This window comes from Rhipicephalus sanguineus, chromosome 4 (assembly GCF_013339695.2).
Source record: "Rhipicephalus sanguineus isolate Rsan-2018 chromosome 4, BIME_Rsan_1.4, whole genome shotgun sequence".
NCBI classification, from domain to species: Eukaryota; Metazoa; Arthropoda; class Arachnida; order Ixodida; family Ixodidae; genus Rhipicephalus; species Rhipicephalus sanguineus.
Window position 1 is genome coordinate 27,949,767 of NC_051179.1, and position 18,125 is coordinate 27,967,891.

An 18,125-nucleotide genomic window follows, 5' to 3' on the forward strand; every position below is an offset into this window, starting at 1 on the left:
AAAATCTTCCCATAGGCTCCATTTTTCTGATGTGTAATCTCAATGTTGCCATTACGTCTTGTCCCAGAGGCGGCTTTTATGCCACTACCACGAAATTCAAAGGATCCTTATAGGAAAATGTTCTTTTGTATATATTTTTTCGTTTTTGCTTGCGTATTATACACGCACACATACAAACGCACGCACAAACATACATAAAGTATGGTTAAACCCCCCGCCCCCCTCCGAAAAAAATTTCTGCCTACGCCCCTGCCCCCTGTACAATTTTTTTTATGTCGCCATACAATGCATTCATGTCGTTCACATATATTCACTTTCTGCAAGCGCGGTTGTTTATACTAATGGGTGAGACACTCGGCTTATGAGCGTGAGGTCGTAGGTACGAAACCCAGAACAACGAAGAAATATTACTAACATGATAGCGTTAAATGAGCCCGCGTCGCAGAGATTACGTGGCAATGAATTTTACTAAATTAAGATGAAATTTTCGAAAATCGGAAAATAAAAGATTTCCGAAGTCTGTTGGCTTTTTTGATCAGAAATGCACCCTTAATCAGTTTTATTAAAATGGGATGAAACTTTCAGAAATCGAACAATAAAATATTCCCAAAGGCTATAGGCTTACCTTTTTCGTCAAAAATGCACCCTCAATCAATTTCATTTAAATGGGTTGATATTTTCAGAAACTCTAATTTACGAATCACTTAGACAACTCCCAAAGATAATTCTACGTGTAGTTTTGCTTTTGTTCCTTTTATCTATTACACGTCAGTTGTAACGTCCGCTTCTAAATGTTTTATCAGTATCCTTATCTTCTGCTACAATTTTTCATGTAGAGAACTTTAGAACTATACATAGCAATAAATTTTAGCATGTGCAACTCGGCATTTTTATGGTAACTTTGAGGGCCTGCGCCATATTTCATAGGTCATCAACATCGTCGTTATCCACTGATGCAGGATATCATCGTCATCATATTCCGCTCGTGTCTCGAGGCCATCTGTGCAACATCATACATTCCAAGACAGCAGAAAAGGCAAAAGTCGCCCTGCAACGTTTGGTCTGAGGGCACGCCAGGACGGCTACACCTACCAGGAGGGACGCAACACGAGAACTCGCATCAGAGTGAAGAGCCAACATGCAGGAGGTCATGCGCAAGGAGGCGTCAGCGGGTGAATCGTCCAAAGCGTCAGACTTGCCACCGCTACAGGAGGAGAGACCGGGAAGTCCCTCTACGGCACCGGAGGCGAGCAGCATTCACGAATGTACCACAAGAAACGAGGCGAGTGGCGACGATGACGTCGGTGGAGACCGATCCGTTTCCTTGCTTGCGTCCCAAATGAGCACAGACGAAGTGCTTGGAACACCGAAACGAAACTCGTCTTTCTTTGCGACCGTCGGGTTCTTCAGATTTCTCGGGGTTTTCGATAGAAAGAACCGTGACAGTCACCACCAAGGTGCCACACACCCGTGCACCCCGGAAGATACCCAACGCTCGAGTGAAAGCACGCATTCAGTGGACGTCACTTCGTCCGGCATCTCTCAAGCCGTGATGGTCGGAGACCCAAGACCGCATCGCGCCTCCAGACCGCGCATACCAGGCGGAGCGAGCAGAACGTGGCTTATCCTGCTGTCGATAATTGGCGCGTTCTTCCTCTGCTTCTGGCTGATGCACCCCTTTTACGACTTGGATGCGGATGAACCAACGGAGCAGAGCCCCACGCACTCTGACTTTATAAACTATGGCGTGATGGAAACGAACGAAGTTAAGGAACTGTTAGAAGACGAAGAGCGCTAAATGCGCTGAATCAAGTGGGAACGCTGTTGTGTTGACGCTGGTGAAGCTAATAAGTGTGCTATGACGTAAATGTTTACGTAGCCTTTGTTAGAAGCAGAACGCCACGGTGTTTTACTTTCGTTGACATTATGCACGCTGCTACTCTTACGGTTGTCTGGCTAGTCGATATTGTATATTAAATGACGAAATGACTCGTTTCGCGGGAAGCGTCTTTCTCTACAACGTCGAGAGTGTTAGTGAGTGGGCGATGGTCATCAGACGTACAGTGCTCTGCTCATAGATTTGTGCTCTACTCACAGCTTTCGTCAATTACGAAATCTTTTGTTTGAGTTTTTAAAATATTTCGCTGATTCACTTTTGTACGAAGACTGAACAAATACAGCAATGAGACCGATTGCTTGCCCTTAAGTCGATGGCAATGAGTGATTCCACGTGGGTATATCTTGATAACTCGAGATACAACTTTATGGGAACGTATACTGTTCGGAAAATAGAGCAAATGCAAAAATACTCAAACACGGTAACCTGACAATACGCTAGTTATGAAATATGCACAGTAAAAAATGGCGAATTAGCAACACATTACGCACCACTTACGGCTAATTTCTTACACGATATAATCGGCAGTTGCACACGTGGTCTTGTGTCAGACAACGAATCGAAGCGCCTTTTGTTGGGCACTCATGCGCTGAAAGTCATATTCACAACACCAACTATGTGCTATAAACACATTTGTGCTCCTTAAGTGACCTGTATGTTCACTAAAAATGCTTCCTGCACAGAAAAAAAAATGTTTGAATAACCGTGGCAAAATATAAGTTTGCGTCCTCGGTATATCTGAGGTGCTTCCCACCTCCCGTACCTTCCTTTTAACGTGATCGAATCCTCCCGATTCGATGATCTACGAAAGGTCAATGAATCGCGAGGTGACGTCAAAATGATGGCGAAAGTAATACTCCAGTAATGTGGTTAAACTCAATAAAACCTCAAGCAAGTTCATGCATCCTTTCTTGTCCGTATCTTTCAGTTCGCGCTTAAAATTTCCAATAATGATGATCCGTCTACCATCCCCTTTGCTTGGCCAAAAACTCGCAGGGTCCCTTATTTTGGACCCGGTAGGTCCATTATTCGCCATTTTTTGAGACTTTGATTGGGCCGGGCGCCGGCCCGCGCCGACGGACGGCATCATGCCGGAGGTGGAGATGGTTGAAGGGGAAGCTATTTCCCAGGAAGAAGCTAACGCGCCTGGGTGGCAGACCGCTTTAAGCAAGAATAAGCGTTCTCCCCGGCAGCAAGAGGGTGCTTCTACTCAAAGTGTCGGAACGGCTGGCCGCTGCACGGCCACCGCGCAAGGCGTCATTCGGCGTCTTGCAGCCGCATCGAGGCTTCCCCGCTTGCCGCGGAGCCATATTCGAGTCATTGTCCGACCGAAGGGAGGCCTGGATCTCAAGAAGGTTAGCCTGATTCGTCTGGCCCAAGCTCTGGCGACGGCGGCAAACCTATCCCCGGAGGACACAAAGGAGGATATCGTATGCCCAAACTTAACTCAGAATATTCTTGTGGTCTCTACTCCAGAGTCAAAGAATGCGGGCGCCTATGCGGCGCTGTGTCTCATCAGGCTTGGCTCGACTGACTATCAAGTTTCTGCCTACACGGCAGCCTCCGACGATACCTGCAAAGGTATCATCCGAGGCGTTGACGTGGACATCGATGCGCAGCAGTTGGCGGCCATGATCGTCAACCAGCGCAACCCTAAAGCCATGGAGGTGCATCGCATCAAGGATACGACTACGGTCGTCATTCTCTTCAGTGGCCTAAAGGTACCTAACTACGTTATGTGCGGCACGAGCATGCTAAGGTGTACTTTGTACAAGAGACAGACTGACGTTTGTTATGGGTGTGGAGCTCTCGGCCATCGTGCTGATGTTTGCCCTACTCCGATGAAGAAAGTGTGCCGTGGGTGTGCTGTCAACGACCCTGCGGAAGATCACCAATGCCAGCCGAAATGTGCCTTGTGCGGAGGAGCACATCTAACGGCCGACAAGTCCTGCAGGCATCGTTTCCAAGTACCCTTCGTGGTGCGGCAAAGAAGACGGCGTAGAAAGCGCGCCAAGAAACACCTTCGGGCCCAGGAGGGTCCGACGTCACGGGATTCCAGCGTGGCACCACCTTCAAGGCTGCGCTCTCCCTCGCCAGCTTTTGGAAAGCGCCGCAGCCGCTCCAGGGGGCGCTCTGGCTCCCGCGGGCGCCCTCGCTCCAAAGGGCGCTCCCTCTCCAAGCTGCGCTTCCAAGAGGCTCCCACCACCTGGGCGGAACGAGCCAAGCCAAGGCCGGCACAGCAGCCAGCACAGGTAACGCACGCGGCACTGCCAGAGCAAAAGGAAGATCCTAGGATCGCATTTTTACTTCAGGAGAACGCCAGCTTAAAAGCTCAGCTTCAACAGATGAGGGTTGAGTTCGAAGCTCTCAAAAATTCAGCACAGGCCCCGGTGCGGCCTTCGTCAGCAGAGCCGCGGCCGGCTAAGCGAAGGATAGGTACGGAAGGAGAGGTTGCGGCGGCGTCCGACTCGGCCGTCCTTGGAGCAATCAGGGATTTGCAAAAGTCGCTAGCGCGGCAAGCGGAATGCTTTGACCTCGTGGCATGTAAAGTTGCAATGATTGAAAGCAGGCTTGGTCTAGGCGAGAACTCTTTTGTCCCGGTGACGCCCGTCTCGCTGGTTTCCCCGGCGTGCCCCAGTATGCCAATGGCTCAGGCCCCCGTAACTAAGGACGTGCCGGCAAGTCGGCAAACCAGTGGTAGTAATCATGGCTCCCAACGCAAATGAGTTTGTCATTTGGCAGTGGAACTGCGCGGGGTTTAGGAAGCGTAAGGCCTCCCTCCAGCAGTACATTGCCCCATTGGCGGTTAGGCCGCATGTAATTGCTTTACAGGAAACCATTGACGCGGCGGTTGCCTTGCCCGGCTATCGATCTGTATCGGTTAGGGGAGACGGGCAACGTGGTCTGGCTGTCTTGGTTTCGAAGAAATGTGCGTTTTTAGAACACAAGCTTGCGCTAGGCAACTCTACTCTGGAGGCCCAGCTCGTCGAAATCATCCCGAATAATTGGCTTAAGTGCAGCATATTCGTACTGAATGTTTACAGCACCCCTCGGAATCACAAGCAGGCGTTTTCCTCGGTGGTCGCAAAGGCGGCTACCCTAGCGGGCAAGTCGCCGCTTGTAGCTGTCGGGGACTTTAACGCCCACCACCAGGCCTGGGGATATCCAAAAACCACTGTTAAGGGGAGAAACCTTGCTCAAGCTATGACGGACTGTTCCTTGGAGCTGGTCACGGATCCTCAGTTCCCCACAAGAGTGGGTAATTCCGTTACGAGAGACACCACTCCGGATCTGGCATTTACCAAAAACGCGGTGGGAGTACAGTGGGCTAACTTGCAGGAAAGCCTGGGAAGCGATCACTTTATCCTCTCGGTCACGCAGGAAACCCGGGTGGCTCCACATAAGGAGTACAAGGTGACGGACTGGGACGAGTTTAGAAAGCGCCGCAAGGCGGATCAGGCCCAATATGACACGTTGGAGGAACTCTTCTCGCGATTAGCGGAGGATGCGCTCCTCGCAACCAAGACGGTCCACACTGACCTACAGGTGGATGCAATGGACTCGCGTCTTGCGCATTTGTTGGAGGCTAAAAAATCGCTGGTTGAGAGATGGCGCACACAGAAGCTCAATAGGAGGCTGCGTAAGCGCATAGCGCTTCTCAATAAAGAAATCGAGGACTACAGTCAGGAGTTATCTAGGCAGCAGTGGAATGAAATTTGCTCAAAAGTAGACGGGCAGATGCGCACAGGAGGCAAATGGAACCTCTTGAAGGTACTCCTCAATGAAACTAACTCGAAAAGTAATCAGAGGTTGGCAATTGACCGATTAGTACAAGCACAGAGGAGCAGTGGAGTCGATGACACGACTGTACTTAAGGAATTGGCAGAACGATACCTTCCGATTGGCCCCTCCGGGGACTGGGACTACCCGGACTACCGGGGAGGGCCGCTGGAAGAAATCGACTCGCCCTTTACGAAACTTGAGATCGAAGAGGTGCTTCATGCGCTTAATAGTCGCTCAGCCCCGGGTCCTGACGGAATTACGAACAGGCTGCTGCGTAATCTCGATGATAGGTCCATCGATAAGTTAACCGAGGAGGTCAATCTCCTATGGGCAGAAGGCCGAGTGCCGGAGGCCTGGAAGACCGCCTCGGTGGTACTCATTCCCAAGCCGGGCAAGGCACTCGCCAAGGAGAACCTACGTCCCATCTCCCTAACATCTTGCGTAGGGAAAGTGATGGAGCATGCGGTACACAACAGGGTCTCTCGGTATGTCGAGGATAAAGAGCTCTTTCCACACAACATGGTAGGCTTCAGGCCGGGTTTGTCCACTCAGGATGTGATGCTCCTGATTAAGAGGCAAATTATCGACCGACGAACCCTAGATATTCGAGGAATATTGGCCCTAGATCTCGCCAAAGCGTTTGATACTATTTCACATAAGTTCATCCTGGAGGCGGTCGAGAGCATGGGGTTAGGACCAAGGTTCCACGCCTATGTTCGCGCCTTCCTCAGGGACCGCAAAGCAACCATAAAGATTGGGCAGTCAAAATCAGGAACCTTCACCCTGGGTGCGAGGGGCACGCCGCAGGGTGCGGTAATTTCGCCTCTCTTGTTCAACATAGCCATGAAAGGCCTCTCGGAGCGTCTTTCCACTGTAGCCAATACAAACCACGCCCTATATGCCGACGACATTACTGTCTGGTGCATGGGAGGTTCGGATGCTGAGGTGGAGGAAGCGCTCCAGATGGCGCTGTCTATCACAGAAAGTTTTTTGGAGGGCACGGGGCTTCGGCTTTCACCCTCCAAATCGGAGTTGCTTCTCTACAGACCTGTTAGCCGTGGGAGGAGGCCCCACTCACCGCTTGATCAGGTACAGATTGCGCTAACCACAAGGGACGGGCAAGCGATTCCCAGAGTGAACTGCATTCGGATATTAGGTTTCCTTCTTGAATGCAACGGCAGAAACACACAGGTTCTGGCCCGCATCACCTCCAAGACGGAGAACATGATTCGGCTTATTTTACGGGTTTCAAACCGCAGGGGAGGGCTGAGGGAAAGTAATCTCCTTCGGCTCTACCACGCGTTCCTCATGAGCCATATTATTTACGTCGCATCATCTCTAAATTGGTCTAAACGCGAGGAGAATAAACTCGACACTTTAATGCGGAAAAGTATTAAAAGGGTGCTAGGACTCCCCATGAGTACCGGCACGGACAGGCTCATGAACCTGGGCATGCACAACACCCTCTCGGAGGTGATTGAGGCACAGCAACTAGCTCAGGTCGCGCGGCTCTCCTCCACCAAGGCTGGGCAGCGTCTCCTACAGTCGCTTGGATGTCATCATACGGGCAGTGCGGAACAGAAGATATTTTTATCACAAACAATGAAGGGTACTTATGAGGTGGAACCCTTCCCGCGTAATGTACATCCGCGGTACAATGTTGGCCGGCGAACGGCACGGGCCAAGTCTCTGCTTGACTTCGTAGGTAAATCCCCGGGAAAGGTGGCTTTCGTCGATGCGGCGCAGTATGGCCGCTCGGACAGCTTTGCGGCCGTGGTTGTTGATCATCGCGGTCGCGTACTAAACTCAGCTTCCGTTAGGAAGGTGTCTGCCTCCGTAGCAGAGCAGGTAGCGATAGCTCTAGCTATGAAGGACCCTTCGCGTCCTGAGATATTCACCGACTCTAGGGCTGCCCTCCGGGCCTTCGCTTCGGGTGTGGTCTCAAGAGAGGCTGCCGCTATTCTCAGTTCGAGGGCTGTAGGAGGCTTTCACACAATTACCTGGTTCCCGGCCCACATGGGCTCAGGGGTTCATCCGACAGTTCCCAACGTCAACGAACTTGCCCATAACCGTGCGCGAGAAATCACGTGCCGCGGCGGTGCGGGCGGGTCCGGAGGCGGCTTCACGGAGAGCTTCAGGGATCCACTTGGCACCTTCAACGAAGTTACTTCGCACTATCAACTGTCAAGGCGGCGATACCCCCTCCCGCATTCCAAGCTTACTAGGCCGCAGTCGTCGGTTCTCCGGATGCTGCAGGCAGGTTCCTTCCCGTCTCGCAGCACGTTTAGCCACTTTGCTGAAGGCATAAATCCAGGATGTCCTAGCTGTGGGGCGGATAATTGCACACTCGCTCATATGCTCTGGCAGTGCCCGGCGTTACTTAGCGCAAAGTTCAGCACAGAAGAGGACTGGGAGAGGGCTCTTAAAAGCAACGAGCTCTCAGTCCAGCTGTCGGCAGTCCAGGAGGCCTGCGAACGGGCGGAGGGCCACGGTCTTCCAGTACCGGCGTGGGCGCGGCCAGCAACTGCGGCGGACCCCCCTTCGGGGGTTGTCTGATCGGGGTTCTCCAGGACCAAATAAAGTTCATTTCATCATCATCAGGGTCCCTTATGCATTCACCGAAGACGACTTGAAGGCGAAAGCCATCTTTTTCTTCTCAGTCGATGTATTGCTCTTGCCCCGCCACCCTCCGAAAGCTTTATGCACCTAATGTGGTTTTGCATTGCCTCCAGGATCGGGGGCACTTCACCTGGTTTTGCACCGTCTCCGTGATCGGCCCACCGTTGACCAAGGTACGATGTCATGTGATGACGTCACAATTTTTGGTGATCTGTGGCGTCATGATGACTGAATACGGTGACGTCACCACGTGATGATTTTTTGCATCACTCGTGCTGACGCCGCCGACGCGGGACGCTGGTCAATTCTCGCGTTTGATGAGGCATCTAAGGCTTTCGCCTTAATAACCTGAGTAGCATAACCCACTTGGGCAAGGACTGCACGATTACAATATAATGCACGATTCGTGTCGCTCTATAAGTTCTACTACGAATTAAAACAGGGCAGCCGCCCGTCTTTTTTTTCTTCCTTTTTTTTTATTGGAACCTCCAGAACTTGCACTTGACGTTCGGGTTCATCGGCGTCCCCCGCAGGCACCGGAAGGCGTCGCCAAAGCCATCGCTGTTCGCCAAAGGGATGTTCACTCTGCAAGAAAAAAAAATATCGAATGTCTTAACCTTCCACGCTACCATTCAGTTACGTGACCATGATCAGCGCTCATCTTGCCCCCCCCCCCCCCCCCCCCCCCTCCCCCCCCCCCCATTTTATGTCGATTTGTGCTATATGGCCATAGTGTTTATGGTACTTTACAGGACAAGCACAGTAACCCAGCACGAACTGGCTAGCCAAGCAAGTGTTCGTGTGACTGGATTTTGTGCCAACCTTAGTGTTACTATGTGAACGGACATTGTATTCACGTCTAGCGTTATGTTTGAAGATACTCCGGGACTGTGTGGTTGTACTTCGTGCCAACTTCAGTACTTTTGTGTGACTGGACATCGTGCTTAAGTCGAACTTTTTTTATAGCTTGGCTGAAAGTATGGTTCGGGATGATCTTAAGTACGATGTGTAGTTTTCTTTCCATATCTGTGGTCTTCACTATTCGGAACGTTATGTGAAAAGGAGAGTAGCCGGCGCTTTATAAAAGCGCCACATCACCTAAATAACATATAATAAAAGGTAGTGCTGCTGCATTACCAGTTAAGTCAATGTGCGATATTGAAGTAAGACATATATGACGGTTTAGTTAGAAGACCGAGTTACACGCTGCTCCATCATTCACGCAACACGCAACACACGAGTAGACACTAGTTACCGGTGATGCGTGAGCGCCACGGTGGACGTCCTCACATGGCGCTGCGCGTAGCCTTCGTTGGAATTCTCGCAGAAGCCCTGCAGATAAGAGTAAAGAAGCAAGCGAATAACGACGTGACTTGATAAATCAGAAAGTACGTACATTACATTCGTTAACGCGAGTAGTCTACAGCAAGAGCCCACAGCATTCATGTTGCATTCGATCGCTCAAGCAGCGACTGTGCGGGATATGGTTTGCGAACATGGCGCGACCGTATATAGTCTTTGCCCTGGCATTCGTGCTTGTCTCGCCTTCTTCATTTCTTCTTAGGTCCATGTTTGGTTGCGTTATCCAATAAATAATAATTGTTGGTATTTTACGTCCCAAAACCACGATACGATTTTGAGAGACGCCGCAATGGAGGGCTCCGGAAATTTCGACCACCTGGGGTTCTCTAACGTGTACATAAATCTAAGCACACGGGCCTCTAGCATTTGTCCTCCATCGAAATGCGGCCGCCCCGGCCGGGATTCGATCCCGCTACCTTTGGGCCGAACCATGAGAGTGAAATAACTAGAAGAATAAGGATGGGTTGGGGCTCATTCGGCAAGCATTATCAAATCATGAATGGTAATCTACCACTATCCCTCAAGAGGAAGGTATATAACAGCTGCATCTTACCGGTACTTACCTACGGAGCAGAAACCTGGAGACTTACAAAGAGGGTTCAACTTAAATTGAGGACGACGCAGCGAGCGATGGAAAGGAAAATGATAGGTGTAACCTTAAGAGACAGGAAGAGAGCAGGGTGGGTCAGGGAACAATAGTTGAAATCAAGAAGAAGAAATGGATATGGGCCGGGCACGTAGCACGTCGGCAGGATAACCGGTGGTCATTAAGGGTAACTGACTGGATTCCAAGAGATGGCAAACGCGTGATGGGGGAGACAGAAAATTAGGTGGGTAGATGAGATTAAGAAGTTTGCAAGTATAACGTGGCAGCAGAAAGCACAGGACCGGGTTGATTGGCGGAACATGGGACAGGCCTTTGCCCTGCAGTGGGCGTAGACAGGCTGATGATGATGATGATGATGACCTTCGGGTCAGCATGTTGAGCAGCATAATCACTAGACCACCGTGGCGGGTCTTTCGTAATCTAGACTGGCACGGCAGTACTCACGAATAGAGACGCGACATCATATTTTATAACACGAAAGTGTTTTATGCCGGGGTGCACCACGGCTCCACGGACGTATATCCGTCACGGATATGACGTTGTAAAATATAAAGACTTACAGATGGCAAAGAAAAACACTAGAAGAAAAAGTTCCGTCACCGGAAATCGAACTTACGACCCCTCGCTCCGCAGCGCGCGGCGCGAAACGATTAGGCCACTGACGCAGGCCCGTAGCCAGGAATTTTTTTCCGAAAACTTTGACTTATTGAGAAAAACACTTATTTTTATTATTTATTTTTTGTAAAAACACCTACCTCACTAAAATTTCGGGCCCCCTCCTTGGCTACGGGCCTGCACAGACGGCATGTTCTTCGCCAAGCTAACGGCGAGCTATTCATATACACCATTTGCCAGTGGCGGTACTCAGAGGTCGGTGGTACATCAGCGTGTTTTTGTTATCACTAGCGAGATGGCGCGAAGGGCTCGAAGAGCGCGCTTTAAAGATTGACGCCCCACGTGTCGCGATGAGTGCGCGCCTCTACAGGGCGTGGTCGCTAGTGCGCGTGCTTATTCCGTGATGGCAGTGGTTTGTACGTCTTGTGCTCTCACCGAAAGTTTGCGTTGAGAGCACGAAGGTCACTTCGCTCACTGCAGCGGCCGCTTTTGCGAAAGGAGCGCGCTGCTCACACAAAAATAAGTTACAACTGTGACAGTTTGCGCTCATCCTGAAATAAGTTACAACTGTGACGCTCATCCTGTGTATTTTCGTTCCGTGCGTCCTTTCTGCTTGAGCAGCGCGTTGCAAGTTTCGAGCTGCTTGCCGTTCTTCGTGTGACACCCCCCCCCCCCCCCCGTGCGCACGTCTATGCCAACTATGACGACTCACCATGGCGTACGAAGTGTAGAACAGCTGCTGCGCGGTGACGTTGGGCAGGTTGGCGAGCACGAAGTTCCCCTTGATGCCCCGCTCCTTGAGGTGCCTGGTGTACATCTGGCCGGGCCCGGAGACGTGCGAACGAGGTTCTTTAGAAAAGTAGCACCGCGCCGCCCCGCGCATGCGCCCCGCCTTCCCATCCCACGGTCAAGACCAGCAGGCGGTCAACTCACATTGCTCAGGAAGGCCACGGCGGCGTTGTCGCGAACGTTGGACTCCGCGGTCAGCGTGCCGTATTGCTGCGGGGAAGTTTCAAAACACGCCGGAACTCGTCAGCTTATCACTGGGCATTGTTACTCTGACACGCAGAGACAATTATCACTAAGCTATTTGTTTTTCGTAAGAATGAGCTCGTCATTGGTCAGCCACACTCGCAAAATAGAAAATAAATATGTAAATATCTGGCTTTTACTGGCCAAAACCCCGATATGATTATGAGGCACGCCTTGGTGAAGGGCTCCGAGAATTTTGACAATCTGGTGTTCTTTAACGTGCACTGACATCGCACAGTACACGGGCCTCTAGCATTTCGCCTCCATCGAAATGCGACCGCCGCGGCCGGGATCGAACCCGCGACCTTCGGTTCAGCAGCCGAATAACGTAACCACTGTACCACCGAGACGAACAAAGAAAAAGAAGAGAGAAAGAGAGAGGAGGAAAAAAAAAGTAACGGAAGAAAGAAAGTGCACTCGCTATCCTATGTGCACTGGCCGCGGAATTCACAAAGCTTTCTTTTCTCGTAAGTGCTGATTGCTATTGGCCGGTAACCTACGCTAATTATATGTCCAGCCATAGCATTGGTAAACGTTTTCTCTTACGAATATTTCTAGCGTATGAGTATTTGTATGACAAGCGGTCCACTAATTCGTGAACGATCAGCTGATTTCTTGTATTATGTCAATTCACTTGAATCGCCAGTACTTTTCTTGCGAACCATCTTAACGTACCGATGCCTTCTGAAATAATGGTCCTTACTGTGAATGGGAAAGCCCTTATTGTGAAAGCCCTTCTTGTGAATACGCTTGTGGTGCGTTTTTACTTCGCCGTGTTTCGTCGTTTCAGCGCCATGATTTAGAACATGCGATTCTGACTTTTGTATAAAAAGACAAACTACATTCGCAAAAAAGTTCGTACGCTATAATCGTTCGCAAGAGAAACTAAGCAATCTGTGATGCTGGACATATCAGGGAAGTTTTCAAGGCTGAACGATATAGAAGATAATTTACTAACTAAAGGCTTTGCGAGTTCGGCTGCTGTAATTCCTAAACTAGCTTGATTCAATAATGGGTCGAAATTAACAAATTTCCGTACCAAAGCGGCTAATAACACGAGACACCTGTTGATCGTTACGGCGAACGTGATGCGGTAAAGACTACAGGTGAATTCAAGCCTGCACGCCACGACATTCAGCGAAAGTTGTCTCAGAAGTCGGCTATATCAGATGAAGAATAAAACACCGCTTACGACGGGACGAGATGAAGACACAGACATGTGCACAGCGCTGTGCCTGTGTCTTCGTTTTCATCTCGTCCCGTCTTAAGCGCTGTTTTATTCTTATTGTACAATGCACCTGCCAGCCCAATCAAGCGCAGTGCTCGGCTATATAAATATATGGCTCAGTAACTCACGGAGCTGACAAAAAGCCCGCTGAGTGAGGCGTTGTACTGCTGCGCCAGGCAGATACTGAAGTTGGCGTACGCGTCGCGAGTGTCGGGGCCCCACCACTCGTGCACGGCGCCGCTCTGGACGTCGAAGAGCGAGCCCAGGCCCGTCACCGCCGACATAAGCTGTTGGGCCAGGCCGGCCAGCACACGTGGAATGTACAGGGGCCTGCAAAGCAGCGATCCGAAGGTGTTGATCGTCGAAGAAAGTAACGCATGCGAAACAGGGACACACACAAAAAAGAACCAGACAACAGAAACGTCATTTGCGATGTATGGTTCCCGTACGTTTGCACGCCTCACTTTATCCCACGATGATCCGAACGGACTGCGTAGTGTTTGTACAGGGTGTAGCAAACGTATGAAGCACAGCTATACTGTAGGAATCACACGCTCTTTGCCGGTCTGTTCAACAGATCTCGCCTCAGAAGCTTTCACTGGGCTTAACTTGAGTAAACCAACCGCATCAGATATTGATACGCCGCTATTTTGAATCTTACGAGAAAGTTCACTGTTCCGACTTTATCCTGTCTGGACAAACAGGCGTCTCGCATTCAGTTTTGGTACGACTCATAGCTCGATCTCCCTTCGTGAACACTAGCTATAGCGCGCTGCAAACAGATCTCACAATGCGCAGGTTATAACTGCCGAAAGAATCCTCAGCTTTGGCTGGACTGTCCGTGTTATCAATAAGTGATAGTTATCATACTATCAGATAGTTATCAATACTATCAATAGTATTCGCGAAGAGCTTCGTCGAAAGGCAACAGGGTCACCCGTGGTACACGAGCATAATGGCGAGATTTAAGGTCAAAGTTTAACTCGTGTCTAAATGGTAACGAGTTTCACAATCACTACGGAAAACGCAGTATTACAGACAAATAGAAAAACATGGCGGCGATTCTTGTCTTACGTCTCGGCGTTGTCAAATCCCATCGGTTCGGCGAACATGGCCATCGGGATGTCTGCGGGCAACAATGTAGCAGGCTTGTGAGCGAGTGATTATGCCCAGATTAGTGCGCGCTACTTGACTTATTGACTCCGTTATCCAATAGAACGATGCGTTCCCAGCAGACGCCTCCTTCGCTCACCCCTCATGATACTCTCGTTTAGCGTCACTTAGGTGCTTGCCCTTACGTATCTCTCGTGTACTTACAAAGTGTGTTGTTCTGCGGGTCATAGGTCACATGGACATCGAACACCGACCCGAACCATCTGAAGGGAAAGCAAAGAGAGACGAGACATTACATCAGGCGCGTCGTAGCTCGCTAAGCTACTCTGCTTTCACTGCCTCTACAGCGTAACGATTACTTTAGCTACATTCTAACCATTTTTATCATCCATTCAACCACAAACAGCGCCGTTTGGGATTTTCTGCTGTAGAGCCCAAGTTATCCAAGAAATGACGAAACAACAACGCAACAATGGAGACAAAGGAAATTGCATTCTGCCAATTGACGAACGAAGCACCGTGAGCTACGGTTAGAACCATACAAAGCCAGCAGTTAACAAAAAGCCCGCTCTACGACAACATGTAAAGCCGACATGGAGTATTCTACACATCAGTAAAGCTCCGACTTTGCGAAAGCTTAATGTCAAAAACGCGTTTCGGTGATCGCAGGACGCGCCTTGCGTTGGTGCCGTTCTTACAGACGCTGACGAACGCTGGAAAGAAGATGAAAGACGCTGTGCCGATGCCACTCGACAACGTTCCCGAGAAGGCCACAACGGTGGAATTCCATGCAATATAAGCACTGATATAAGTCTGCGCTTACGGATCACTTATGGCAGCTGTGACATAACCAAATGACTCTTTTCATAATCCGCAAGTGCGCTTTCCTGCGCTGCATATTCGCCTAGAGTTACTGTATATGCTACCTTAAGGTAGCATATAGAGTTACTATCTCTCGTGCTTCAAGTGGAGACGAGGTCTTAGTTGCACGTGCTTGGGCTTGTCTATTATGCCTGTTATGTGCGTTATGCGTATTATGCGTCTGCTATGCATGAGTCTACATTTTCCGCGTCACAGCGCAAGCGAACTGCGCTTGAACACGCGCTCTTTGCACAAGCGACCAGCTGCAATTAGTTGGGCTAACTGCATCGTAGGAAATCTGGCTTTACAATTATGAAAAGGTCCCATTGGAAGCATGGTGACCGTTAATTGTTGTCTTCAACTGTAGTGTATTAGTAATAACGTGAATTGAATTAAACTCTACTAGACAAAAAAATCACCCTTTCCATTGGTGGGACCTGAACTGACAAGCTTCGAATTTTTCGTACACTTTAATTCGTTTCAATTCACGTTGTTATTACCACGCTACAGTTAAAGACAACATTTAATGACCCCTATGCTTTCCCTGGCCCAAATGTCTGTTGGATTGATTTGGTTGTGTCCAACAAAATAACGAGCCCTTCGAAAGAATTCCCCTTCTTTCAATCTGTGACATAAGTCATGTGACTTAAGTGTGATTGCACCGGAAGGAGATCCTGCGTAGTCTTTAAAAAAGAAAGAAAGAAAACGAGGCCCAACCTCGATAACGTCTCAACGTTTCTCCATATCTATTTGAAACTAGAAATTCCATAGCATAGTTTTAGGCATACATTTTCTTGCTTTCGAAGGTTTACTAAAAGATACGAAGGAATTTTGAAGGCAACTTTCATGAAACGAACGAAATCTGGTCGCTTGTATAGTTTATTAGATATTCAGAAACATTCTGCAGCTAACTCGGAGAAAGTATGGGGGCTTTTCAGCATGGCAAGCTTTTGGAGTGCCGTGGGAGAGTTCGCTCCATGCGCAAGTGTGCAGTAAATAGTTCTGGCGCCCGTCGCGTCTTCGGCGCCTTCGAAGGTACTTGTTTTCGACATACTAGTTCCCGAGACCGTCGTTGATGCGACGGCCTCAATAGTTGGCCTCTCAGGAGGTATACTGCGTACAGCATCAGGGAGCTGAAAACTTCCAGGTCACCGTTAAGAGCATGGCTTCCATGTCTCTCATCGTCAATGGTGGCTGCCTGGTGATCGCCAGCGAGCGTGTTCAAGTCGTCCCCGTTGGCCCACAAGTGACCAACGTCGCCTGCCTGTTCCTGCCGTCGTTCGTCTCAAACGAAGCGAAGCTCTTGTCCAGGCGTTGTCGCCTTACGGAAAGGTGCTCACTGTCACCAGTGGTTTGATGAGTGCGCGGCGAGGAGTACTCACTGGAACGCGCTTCATCCGAATGGAGATTAACGCCTCTAATACTGTGCCGAACTACCTGCGCATCTCCGGTCACCGTGCCACGTTCGACTACCGTGGTCTCCAGCAGCGTGTATGTCGAAGGTGCGGCTCAAGTGACCATCTACGAGCCCCGTGCACAGCGCCGTATTGTGGTCGCTGTGGTGTGCATGGTCACGTAGGCGACGGGTGTGACCGCCCGTGCCGGCGCTGCGGGGACGGCCACCCCGCAGTCGTTTGCCATGTCCGCCGCTTTACTCAGACGCTGCCGCTGGTGCATTCCCACCGCTGAAACCGGCGTCAGTACCGACTACCGACTCCGGAGACGTGGAGGAGGTCACGGACGGCATCACCTCTTTGGCATCACCTCTTTAAGTTCCCTCGAACGCATTGCAAGATGAAGGCTCGATTGCCGATGCGACGCAATGTGCGTCGGCCTTCCCACCGATGCAGGAAGCATGCGCTTCGAAAGATGCAGCACGCTGTCCTGTTAACGACGTCAGTGTTTATCCTCCTACGCCTTCTGATGCTAGGTGTACAAATGAGCCAAGTTCTCGATCGGCTGTTCTCGGCCAGTTCCCGTTCTTAGAGTTCTCACTGGTCGTGTTCCGAAAACTGTGTAGCGATTGGTGTAGTTCTGCGTAGCACGGGTACCCAGCGATTCCCGTTCGTAGAATTCCCACTGCTCCGTTTACTAAACTGTTGATGACGTAAATGCTTGAGGTAAGCATGTAGGGGTTCACCGGCACGAGTACAATCTTGTTTAGTGAGATTTGCAAATTATGTGTGCGACATGCGCGCTTCTTTTTGCCGCGCTTTATGGACTTCCTACTTGTTACGGCAGTTGAGATACGTGTCGTCTGTAGCGAGTTCCATCGAGTTGTTTTCCCCTTCAGATATAGCGATGAAGGCGCCGGAGAAGCGCTGGCGGGAGGAGCAATCGCGCGCTTTGCTAGGCGGTGGCGCCCTCTCTTGCGCGGGCGTCAGCCGCATGTTTCCGAAGCGTCTTTAGCGATATGAAGTTAATTATTGGGATTACTTCTTGGTTATTTATGTTAATTATATTATTTTTGACCTTTTCGTTTATTTTAACGCCGTTTTGAGTTTGATAGCCTTGTTTTAGGCCTGTATTGACCACTTGATTTTGAGCGTGATCAAGCCACATAAGATCTACTGATGAACGACAAGCCGGGCCCCCAAAGTGCTACGCACTCAAAACATTCCTTGGCTTCATTAACCGTTGGCTTCATGTATGGTAACAACATCAGGCCACATAGTTCTTACTTTGCTCGTTCGGTGATACATGATTGTCGTTGGATTTGCTAATCGTTGCCAGCTATTGGCAGCATCCGCTATACAGTGCAGTCTTATACGGATACTAGTGGGAACATGGGTCTACTAACGGTTCCGCTTTGTAAGTCGTGGCAAGAACTTACGCAGCCTGCTTAGGATCAAAGAGCAAGCGTCTGAAGCGCTGGTCGACGTGCGCGGACTTGGCGCTCATCAGGCTGCGCAGCAAGTTTCCCATGGGCACGTCCCGAACCTGTCAATGCAGAAAACAAATACCCTTGTCAATGTCGTTAGTCGTTCATTCAAGATCAGCTGTACTTT

At 50.0% G+C, this 18,125-nt stretch overlaps 2 protein-coding genes across 2 annotated transcripts in view; both read right to left on the minus strand.

Moving 5' to 3' along the window:
* LOC119389686 (sodium- and chloride-dependent GABA transporter ine-like) overlaps window positions 1-18,125 on the minus strand; it is a 272,940-nt gene that overhangs the window by 225,425 nt on the left and 29,390 nt on the right.
* On the minus strand, window positions 8,639-18,052 carry LOC119389698 (neprilysin-21). The gene is made up of 8 exons (XM_037657060.2): window positions 17,951-18,052; window positions 14,461-14,519; window positions 14,218-14,269; window positions 13,272-13,473; window positions 11,817-11,882; window positions 11,596-11,700; window positions 9,555-9,631; window positions 8,639-8,884 (listed from the first exon to the last, which is right to left on the minus strand). Exons 1-8 carry the CDS (start codon window positions 18,040-18,042, stop codon window positions 8,776-8,778), a joined length of 762 nt encoding a protein of 253 aa, XP_037512988.1. The 5' UTR covers window positions 18,043-18,052; the 3' UTR covers window positions 8,639-8,775.

What these genes read in the sequence shown, in the direction of transcription:
- LOC119389698 (XM_037657060.2), bottom strand. Translation starts at nt 18,042, where the DNA reads ATGGGAAACTTGCTGCGCAGCCTGATGAGCGCCAAGTCCGCGCACGTC. An exon ending in CCCGCAGAACAACACACTTT is followed by an intron (nt 14,270 to 14,460) that starts GTAAGTACACGA and finishes TGTTGCCCGCAG; the next exon opens with ACATCCCGATGGCCATGTTC. An exon ending in TCTACACTTCGTACGCCATG is followed by an intron (nt 9,632 to 11,595) that starts GTGAGTCGTCAT and finishes TCTTATCTGCAG; the next exon opens with GGCTTCTGCGAGAATTCCAA.